We start from the raw sequence: 11,123 nt of genomic DNA on the forward strand, positions 1-11,123 counted from the left end.
TTCAAGACAGCAAATGATAGGGAATTGAAGATTCCAGTGAGAAATACGTGCGATTGGAAGAGGGCCGAAACATTTCATTATATCGCTCCAAAGAGTAATTCCACTAAAATGAAGACTACCAAGAACTGGAAAACAAAATAAAACCCCAACATCTAATTTGACTTAAAAAAAAGTTCTTCAAAATCTATGCTTAAACCTCCAGAACCAGGAGGTCAAAGAAGTCTTTCATTATGACCTTTGCCTTCAGGCTGGAGCTGCCCATACCATCCTGGTAGATAATTGCCTATCCTGTTCTTAAGGTTCTTGTGAAAAGGAAATTCCAAGGCCCCTTGGGTAATGCATACCAGTGCCTGATGGCAGCACAAGGAAAATTTCCTTTCTGTGGAATCTAAAATTCCTGTGGCCGCAGTTTATCCACTTCCTCTCGTTCTTCAGCTTGTCCCTATGCAACACAAGATCCCCTATTTAGACGATCATATGATTTTAAAAGATTATTTAAGGCTCCGTCCACATCATGTCTAACTAAGGTTTAATAATGCAAGAAGTGTTTGCAAGAGAACTGGTGACGAGGAGAGGAACTTGGATGTGTCCTAGTTTGTGCCCTCTGGCTTCCCCAAAATGGCCCCCTGACCCCTCCCTTCTGACCCCTCCCCTGTTCGGGGAGCCAGCTCCATCACTTTCTTCAAGGCTTAGGTTCACTCACTCCCTTCCTTCCTAAGTCCCCTGTTAGGTATTACTCTGTACCGGAGCAGACACAGAGGCAAATTATAAAACCACAACACATGGCTCTCAATCTCTCTGTACTTGCCCCACCACCCCCGTGTGTGTGTGTGTGTGTGTGTGTGTGTGTGTGTGTGTGTGTGTGTGTATGTGTTTATTTGGGGGCGGGGGGAACAGGGGTTGGCGGCTGAGCCTCGTCTTTCACCTGCTCAGTAATGAGATGAACCTGTCTTCTCTCTCATGTGGCCCCCATATGTCTCTGTCAAAAAGGACAAGGTGACAGTTGGCTAATTTTTTGCTAATGTGCGTAAGTGGGAGCCGTCTAGGGAAGCTTCCTGTTTCCAGGTAATTTGTACATCTTAACAGCAACCTTCTGGAGAGGTTGTCGTCTTGTGTTGTGTATTGCTAATTGTGGGAATTTCTAACTAATTAAGAAAGGAGTAGGCAGCGAGCCAAGCTGGAGGGGTAATGTTTTTGGTCTGGTCAGGTTCTGCTACATCCTACCTCCCAGAGCTAGGTCAGGATTTTTCCGACCCATAGCAGGGCTGGGGTTGCTCCTTTAATTTATTATTTTTAATTACTTTTAAAATTGGAACTGTGATGCATGCACAATGGACAATAAGCCTCCTTCCTCCTCCAAACTCCCAGTCATCTTCCCCTGCGGCATCAAATATAGCCTTTTAACCAAGTACATGTATACTTAACAGATGCTAGCTACAAGAATGCATTTATTTGTATCAGTTAATAAGGAAAGACAGAAAGAAAAATTGGAGGCATAGGATAAAAAATAAAATTCAGCATTGCAAAGAAAGCAGCCTGATGAAATTAGATTTTATAAGTTTATTGGGACAAAGATTGATTTTTGGAAAAGCTTGTTAATTAAAATTTAAAAATGTATTGAGGATCTATTGCATCAGGTGCAAAGTTTGAAGGTGAATGGTATGTAGTGTTCAAACTCTGATAAGCTTGATTATTATGGAGAAAAGATTTGTAGGTGTACTCTCGAGCTCAAACTCCTATGAGGAAAAGGTTCATAAATAAATAATTACAATACAGTATACTGAGGGCTGTCAAAGAGGTATGTACTAAGTGCTTTAAGAGTCTAGATCAACTCCTTCTTTAAGAGCCCAGGAGGCAGGAACATCTTATTAAAGGAGGGAACCTTTGTGCTTTCTTGAATGATGTCCGTAAGCTCTTCCAATGGGGAGAGGGGAACTGGGATTCTAAACCTAGCAAACACCATGAGCCAGCACACAGAGGGTGAGAATGCACCACCTTTTCAGGGAAACAGGTCAGTATGACTAGCACAGAGAAAGCATATCTGGGTAGGAGAGGGTACCGGAAGGATATCTCGGTAGATGATGCGGGGTGGGGGGGGGCAGGCTATGATGGGCCATGTGTATCTGCTAAAGAGAATGAATTTTGTCTTGAAGTAGAACTCTTGGAGACTTTTAGGTTGAGAAATGATCCCCCTGCCCCCAGAATATTTGATGGTGGTTTGAGAAAAAGATGAAAGCAGGGAGGGACTAGAGTCAGGCAGGATTGGATGGGAACTGCAATAGTCCAAGCCAAGTGTGATGAGACAGTAAACAAGGCAATTCTGGTGACAATGGGTTTGACAGACATTTCTGGGTTGATTTACACAATTAACTATGACTTAATAGTTAACTGGAATAAAGGGTACAGGGAATTAAGGCTGTTGCCAGTTCTTCAGTGAGGCTCCTGTGTGGGTAGAGCACCACTAAAAGAAGTATGGAGTACAGGAGAATAGATGCATGGAACACGTATTAGGTGAATTAAAACTAAGGCATGTTCGTTTGAGACTTCTGTGGTACAATCAGGCCAAGAATCTCTGCAGGGAAAGAGTTTCAATGATACAAGGAGAGTTAGTACTGTCAAATATTCCACAAAGGTCAAGAAAGATAAAGATTAAAAAGTGGCCATTGGGTTTGTTAATTATGATGTCAGCCATGACCTTTGGGAGGGCAGTTTCAGAAGAAGAAGGAAGCCAGTTACAATAGTCTGGTAACTGAAAAATTTTGTAGGAAGGCATATCTAGAATATATTTATATGTGGAAGGAAAGCAGCTAATAGAGAGAGAAATGGATGCAGAGATGCAACTAAGCAAGGCAGGAGAAGGGGAAGAGCTGTCCCAGCTCTGCCAGGTTTGCAGAGGACAGAGAAACTCCCTGTGGCACCACCTGCCTCTTCACCTCAGGGATTTACTTCCCCCCAGAATCTCATAATGGCTGCTGTAGCCATCACACTGGCTGTGGGGAAAGAGGATCATTTTCTTTCACAGACCATCCATCCTCTTAGCCACAATGGTACAGCTGAGAAGTGCTATAATTCCCCGAACAGCTTGGGTGAATTACACCGCAAAGATCAACTTTAAAGTGGCCACACAATGTCCTTATCCTTAGGGGGTACAGGCACAGCCTTAAGGGGGTTCTGAGGAACACTGCTCCTTCCCCTCCTGGCTTCTGGAAGCCCTTTTCTCCTCCTCGCTGCCATGGAGCACCATGAAGACCGAAGGGCAGGTGGCCCAGGAGGAGGAAAGCATTTCCTCTCTCTTTGGTCTAAGGCTATCTCCCAAACCCTTGATTCTTGTCTTTGTATGATTGACATTGATTCTTGTCTTTGATTCTTGTCTTTGTATGATTGACATTGAGATTGGCCACTGCTTAAGGGAAGACTCTACTCTACCTTCTACCCAAAGGAGGGTTACAAAACCCTGTGGTCCCCAAAGAAAGAACAATCCCATCAGAATAGAAGAGTCCAATAATCATACAAGACATGCATAGAAGGTTTCTGATTTTGGATTAGCTTAAGACAGCAGGAGTGGTGGATGAGATAAGGGTCAATGGAATGCAGGAGAAGTTAAAGCAGTTTGTTTCTTGATGTATTTTATTGTCTATGTGAAGTAGAATCCTAGGACTACGGCTGAGACGGAGGGCCAGTGGGTCAGTTGGGATTTGGAAAGGAATAGTTTGGAGAATGGAAACAGGAGACAATTAGCAAAAAAAAAAAAAAATACTGCCTAAGAGCATCAAAGGCCCCACTGAATACAGAAACCATTTGCTTGTCCAGTAAATAAGACTATATGAATTTTTTTCTCTAGCAGAGTAGCAGCCTGGGGGCAGGTATAGAGAAAGTCATGGTTGGAATTATGTAAGTCTATAGATTGGCAAGGTGGGCGCAACCGAAGGACAAAGATGTGAAGGGTGTAGGATGCTGGTGAGAATGTGGTTGAAAGTTTTGATCATGAGGCCCAGGCTGGGTAGGTAAAACAGTATGGACAGGAGTGCGAAAATGGGATGGAGTGGAGAAAGGACAGGTCTTACTGTATGGCAGGTGGATTTGGGGAAATGAGGGAATAGGAATGATGAAAGGGCAGAGTTTTTGGCTTGACAAGGGGTTTCTGAGCTTTAGATGTCAGAAATGAAATAATTGTGGGGTTGGAAAGTGGGCGTAGGTAGGTGAAGGAAGTCAGTTGGGAGCCATACCTCACACATTGGGATGTATAAAATGATATGGTCATTGGACTTGGATTTAAACTCATTAAAGTAAATCTGCCCTTGAAAAATCAGATTGATGAGATCCAAATAAATGCAAAATTTGGAAGGTATTTGTTATGCTTTACTTATCATGCAGTTAGGAGGTAGGGTAGGAAAAAACACGCCTCTCTATAGACCTTATAACAAACAATACGTGGAAAACTCACTTTGTGGCTGTCCTCCTATTGAGAGAATGAAGTAACATCCTAGCATGTTTTATATTTCAGATTTTTTACTTCTCTGGAAAAATAAGATCATCCAGGCAGCAATGGGCCAGATACTCTCACGGCAGCAGTAAGATTCCTTACTAGGTTATCTAATCCCTACCATTGCATATTGCTGCCCAATACCTGTCTGAGTGTCAGTTGCTATTTATGATTATGTTTACATTGTTAAGAGGAAAGTGAAATATTCCTTATATCCAAAGCTCTTTCAAAATTGGAAAACCAAAGAGGAATCAGGAAGACTATTCCTCTGCATTTGATATGCAAATATATCACTGTTGAAAAACTATAAATTATGATGCTCTTTTGAAGCAAACCCTTCCGGCTTTACTTATTGCATTGTCTACGTGGCTCCTACAGGCATCTGAGTATGCAATGACCCCTGTAATAAAATAATAGCAGAAATACAAACAAATACATGAGAATTTACAAAAGTAGTGTGATAAGCATCAGTAATTTTTAGAGCAAATCATATTGTTACTTTTGTTGATAGAAGAATCCTGTTGAATCCCTAGTAATTAATAGAGTCCCTCAAAGAGCTACCTGAGAACAATAGTCACTGAGAACAATTTAATAAATTCACATAGTGTTTCCTCATTGGCTGGAAAGCGTTGATGTAATTTAATTCCCTGAGTGCCTAACTTCTCAGCAGCCATATACACTTGGAGAAGACGGGCTTCAAGGAAAATGGATGGAGGATCTTTAGTGTCAGAGGAGAGGAAGGATATGCAAATAAAAGCTTTTGGCAGGTCTAACTTGCCTCATTGGTGCCTAGGAAGAAAGGCAATCGCTACATAGTATTTCCTGTTGAGAATCATGATAAAGTAAACATAATCCAAGCCTTAGGAGCATAATAGATTAAAATCAACATCTTGGATGAACGCAGGAAACAAATGGGTAGCCATTGTGACCCAGTACATGGGTATGATCTGCTATTTCCTTAAAGCATTTTGGTCTTCTACTTTCTGCTCTAGAAAACTCTCACATTAAGCGTATGGGGAGCAGTCAAATGTAAAAGTTCAGAGGTTCAATTTCATCTTTAGAGAAATACAGGAAATAAAATGAGTTTGAGATTTGGAAAGAAAATGGTCATAATACATTGAGAGAAAAAATAACCTGAAGGCCAAATATTCAGTGAGTCAGAAGACTTTAGAGTCGTAATGTTAGAGCCTGTGAACTGGAAACTAGATATGAATTCATAACCTACAAGGGTATAAATGATGGCAAGAAGTCAGTAAACAGCATCAGTGTTATTCTGGGAGGGCGAAGGAAGGTTATTATGGACAAGGGAGCCTGAGTAGCTCATGTTCAAGGCATCAAACTAAAAATACAAACAAATAGAAGACAATTTGGTGAAGGGTGACAACTATGAGTAAAAGCTGAGATGGACTGAAATATGAAGAAAACTTAAAAGCGATAGGCTATGTATTGCTGGCATGACGAGATATTCAGATTTTGCAGGTACCTATTGACTTTGAACATTATGAACAAATTCTTCATCAGACTCTAGCCATTAGTATATAGACATAGTAAATTGGCATAAGCACCATGGAGTTATCCAGAAAGAGCATCTTATTAACGTCTTGCCTATCTCTTACTGCCCTGCTCTGAAAATTCGTCTGAAGGAACCATTAGATAGTATTTGCTAAGGAATGACGATGATATTTTTTTGGCTCTTTTTCTATCTCTAACTTCTATGAATTTTACAATGCCATGAAAACACTTCAGCAAGAATTTTGGCAAAATATTTACAATTTCTTCAATAACATTGCTCATGGAATAGGAAAAATGGAAAGCAATCACTTAGTAACTGCAGAAAGACACGCAGGAAGAGAAACAATTGTGTGCTATGCTGTTTGTGATGAAAAAGAACTGAGTTTAGCTATTAAAAAAGCTTGCTGGGAGCCAAGAATTGCACATGTCAGAGAAACATGTTTCTTCCCATCACCATATAGGAGAAATGGTACCTACAGTCTTGCTGTTTGTGTGATGAAGAAGTACAGCTATGTAATATCAGCAGGCGTGTGACCAGCGACTTGTGAGAGACAAGCTCTTATGGGGAAAAAAGGGAGCCTGGCACAGGCCGGACTTCTGGCATCATTAGTTTCAGGTCTGCCAAGATACTTTGGGAAACGTTTTAATTTAAATGCCAAGTCTATTTCAATGAAGTCTCCCTGGTTTGACCTGTTGAGAGTCCAGAGTGAGATGGATGGGTGCTCATTTTGGAGAACATTAGGTGAATAGACAGTGGTTTTATAAAAAGTATCCTTGAGGTTTAAATCTTTATATATCCTCACTTAACTGGGGAACTCATGTAACTTGTTACAGGATAGATGACTCTCATAGCATTTCACTAGTGATTGGTAAATGCAGGAAAGGGCAGAGATACCTCCAGCCATTTATTCAAAATACCAAAGATAGAGAACTTCAGGAATAAAGGCCCAGCATTCTTCCTTTCCACCCCCACAGCATGCACACAGGATACTATGGCTGTAAATTTGATAAGGTAAATTAAGAACCTGATTTAAATTATTTAAATTATTTGAATATATTTTTCTGCAAAAACTATCACAAGACAAAAAAAAAATTTTTTTTTCCCTGAACCAAAACTAGGGGAAAAGAAAAGAAAAGGGATGGGACTGAATCTAATATTAAAACATTGTTGTCCCTCGATGTGAAAATATTTCTGTGAGAGGATAGGCCCAGATTGGCAAGAGATGGATAAAAGCCTGTCTGATGGGTTAAAAAAAAATAACAAAAAACAAACATGAATCCAGATCAGGAGAATTAAAACGCCCCAAGAATAACATCAAGAGTATTTGAAGTTGCTTTAGAGGCAAGGGCCGGTATGTATCTGTATGTAAAGCCCATTTCCTCAGAGGCTACTTGGCAGTTTGCTACAACATCATGCTAATGAAAGTAAGGTCTTTAAGTTCACCCCCCAGCGGACTATCAGTTTCTCCTTCGCGCCCTGCAGGAAGAGGATACTCAGAAAAGAAAACACCCTGGTTGAAGAGTTTGGGGTGCTAGAGAATGGTTGGAGGCTGGAGCCAGGGAACCGGGGACGGAGAAGTGGGTGGGGTCAGGCTCGGGTACCACGCTGCGAGTTTGGGCCCTGTCCGGCTCGAGGGATAGAGTTTCAGGGGGAGGTTATTTGCTGGGGGAGCGACATGATCAGGTTGATTTTGAGTCCAATCATTCTACCTGAAGAGTTGGGGCTGGAGGTAACAGTGGGAGGACCAGAAAGAGGAGGGACTGGGTATTGTGATCCTAGTAGGATATCCTGCACCCCAAAGATGTGCCTGATCTAGGAAGGGTCCCTAGAGAGAGGGCTGGACTAGTCGGCATCTCCGGCAGCGGGATCAGGACGGGCACTAGAAGGGAGGGACGACAGTGATAAATCCCTGTAGGGCGACTCGAAGGGAACCGAACAGGCTCTGCCGAGGTCCTCTGCTCTCACTTCTCGCCATCCGCCCACCTCCCCGACCTGGCATCCTTGAAACCAGTTGAATCAATTACCAGTTCAGGAGCCCAAGGGAACGAAATCGGTTTCTGTATGTGAAATGGGTCTGACCCACTGGGGAAGCGCAGAGGGGAATGTCCAGATGGCCTTTTCCCGAGCTTGGTGGGAGGGGAACGCGTCCCATGCGCGGGGCTGGAGTTAGCAAGGAGGCGCAGCCGTCCAGCCCCCCGAGCCCCAGGACCTCCGCCCCGGGCCCCGCGGCCGTTGCCCCTCGGGGCGCCGGGCGGGTGACTGGCAGTTGCCGCAGCTCTAGTGGGGCGGGGGGTATCCGGGACCCGCAGCCGCCTCCCGTCGCCGTCTTCTTGGCTGCGAGGTTCCCGCGGCCCGATGACCTGGCCCCATCGTGACGGCAGCCACCTCGAGCCAGAGCCCGGGCGGCGGGGGAGGGTCCCGGCGGCCTGTAGGGGGCAGCGCCGAGCTCGGGAGGAGACGGCCGCGGGCTGCAGTGGGTGGGTCTGGGCTACCCCCGGGCTGCACAGCTACTGTCAAGGCTCGGCCGTCCCTGCCCGCCGTGCGCTTCCTCTTGGCGCCTCGGGCCTCCGCGGGACCTTGGCGGGGGGAGGGAGGGGGGGGGGACGTGGCAGGGCCGGCACGCGACTGCCTCTGGGGAGTTGGGGTCCAGGGAGACCCGTGACGCTTCCCGTCCGCCTGGGGCCACGAGACCCTCGGGAGGCGCCTCCGCGTGGCCAGACAGCGTAGGCGCGCCTGCGGCTTCCCCTCGCTGGGAGTGTGAGGTGGGCATCCCGGCTCCGGGGCCGGGCGTCCGGTTCCCGCGTGATGGGTGCTCCGACCCCCGATGGGTGGGTGCCCTGAGCCCCCGAGGAGGGCGCTCCGAGTCCCAGCGTTAGGCGCCCCGTTACCTTGGGATGGGTGCCTGGAGCCCCTGAAGTGGGCGCTTGGTGGCCCTGGGGTGGGCGCCCAGCCCGCGCGGGTTATTTTTGGCGCCCGCTGCAGCGCGTGTGCCGGGGCGTGTTTTCCTTCCCCAGGTGCCGGGAGCCCGGGCTCCGCCGCCACCGGAGCTGACTTATGTCTCTCTCTTCTCTTCCCTGCAGAAATCTTCCGATAATTCTGCCGCCAAGACTTTAACTGTGTGCGAGGCGAGCTCGAAACAAACATCACATCTAAATTAAAAAAAAAAAAAAAAGCGGAAGAAGCGGCCGAGGCGGCGGCGGCGGGAGGAGGCGAGGAGGAGGGGCCGCGCACGGCGGCCCGAGGCGGCGGCGGGGACGCGGGGACGCGGGGACGCGGCTTTGTGCTGGCGGGTCGCGGGGCGCCCATGGCGGAGTGCAGCCGGGGGGGCGCCGCCGGTGGGGCCCTGCCCACCTCCCCGGGCCCGGTCCTCGGCGCCAAGGGCGCCCTGAAAGCTGGAGCAGGGGAAGGCGGCGGCGGTGGCGGCGGGGGAGGTCGCCTCGGACACGGGCAGGCGCGCTGTGACAGCGGCGGGGTTTCCAACGGAGACTGCAGCCTCGGCGTGTCCGGGGAGGAAGCCCGGGCCAGCCCGGCCAAGGAACCTCGCGGCGCGGCGTTCGCCCCGACCCCCAGCCCGGCGGCTGCCTGCTCCCTCCCCCGGGAGAGCAAACCCGGCGGCCTGCCCCGCCGGAGCAGCATCATCAAGGTAGGTGGGAGAAGGGAACTCATCGCCACCCACAGCCGTCCTTGGGGTCTGTTTCCCCAGGAGGGTAGTGGTGGTGGTGGAAGGAGGGGGTTGTAAGAGGAGCCCACTGCTAACAGGAACCACTCACTGGTGCACGGGTGCTTGGGGTGGTTGAGCAGGGATTGGATGCAAATGGCATTTGGAAAGATTGGAGAGGTGATCCTTAGTGTGCAGGGGGAGCTGTGCTCAGACATTCCCGGTTGAACTTGGGGCTGTCACCTCTCCTGGGATTGGCCTGGAATTATGGTCTGTACCTGGATGGGCAGGGCATGTTCTTCTGTGGTAGCCTAGGCTGCTAAGAGACTCCCTTTAAGGTTTCTATTGTATGTTAAAGACAGTGATTATGTGAAAACATTTTCTTAAAAATCCCAGGTCGTGAACGGAGATTATTTAAGGTTTCTTCTGATCTGTATATATCAATAGTTGCCTTTTGCAAATGGTTATACTTCGAAGCTGCAAAGTCTCTGGCCACTGAATTACACAGAGAAATGGAGTGGGGTTCTGAACATAAATGCAGATTTCCTCTTTCTTAGGCTCAGAAGCGCTGAGAGGTTACAGTTCTGCACGATTTAATCTTTTCCTTGCTGCAGTAGACAGGCCTCCAGTTCTGTGAAAGTTCTTTTGGGCAGGCAGTTTGCTTGGTTTTTATACCTTTTGCATTCTCTTATTTAGCAGAACAAAGTCAGTAATTGTTTTATGCATTCTAAACTCAAAAAGAAATATTAGGAACTCCTGAGTTTGTGGTGGTTTCATTCTAGTATTATATTTTGGTCTGCAGTGTAAAAAATAATTCTCATGACCTGAAGTGAAAAAAGAATAGTTGATGAGCTAAGAAGAGCAGAGCCTTAGGCGAGAGACAAGCTCATTCTGCTCAAGTTTGGAGCAAATATAAAAATGTTGCTTTCTGAAAATCAGGGGGTTACCAGGACAGTGAACAGCAAAGCACATTGACAGGGCTGCACCCACCCTTCCTATGGCTGATAAGCGGTGGGAGAGAGGTCAGAATGGGCCACAGTGAAAAGAGTTAGCACTAGTGGTATTTGAAATTGAACTGGATCTACAGAAATCATCTAAGTACAGTGTATCTGATGGTGTTATCAACGCATGCAGTAATCTAGTGAAATATACCACCTTGCTAATCTATGTAACAGGCAGTTGTGAAACAGCTTTTTGCTCTGTTATTTGCACAGTTTATGTCTGGGCAAGGGCACAATGAAGGGCTTAAAGCTCTCAAGTGTGTTAACTACCTGCAGCAGGCGTTTAGAGTTTAACGAAGGAAAGTAAAGTATATTTTTGCTGCATACCTAGCTTTTAGTGACTCACATTTTCTTTTACTCTGTAGCTTATGTTTCCATGTAAGTTGCTTTCAACTGTGTATGATAATCAATCCTATTGACAGTTATGTGTTATATCTGGGTTTTGGGGGTTTTCTTGTTTGTTTTTTG

General features: G+C 46.4%; 1 protein-coding gene across 1 annotated transcript in view; it reads left to right on the forward strand.

Annotated features, from left to right (window-relative positions):
• The first annotated feature begins 9,225 nt into the window (after window positions 1-9,225).
• Window positions 9,226-11,123, forward strand: part of PLCL2 (phospholipase C like 2) — a 181,706-nt gene continuing 179,808 nt past the window's right edge. Inside the window, exon 1 of the mRNA XM_019629007.1 lies at window positions 9,226-9,639. Coding sequence (XP_019484552.1) covers window positions 9,301-9,639 — 339 coding nt within the window. The 5' untranslated portion in view covers window positions 9,226-9,300. The remainder of the gene's footprint in view (window positions 9,640-11,123) is intronic.

Source organism: Hipposideros armiger, unplaced genomic scaffold (genome assembly GCF_001890085.2).
Source record: "Hipposideros armiger isolate ML-2016 unplaced genomic scaffold, ASM189008v1 scaffold_823, whole genome shotgun sequence".
Taxonomy (NCBI): Eukaryota; Metazoa; Chordata; class Mammalia; order Chiroptera; family Hipposideridae; genus Hipposideros; species Hipposideros armiger.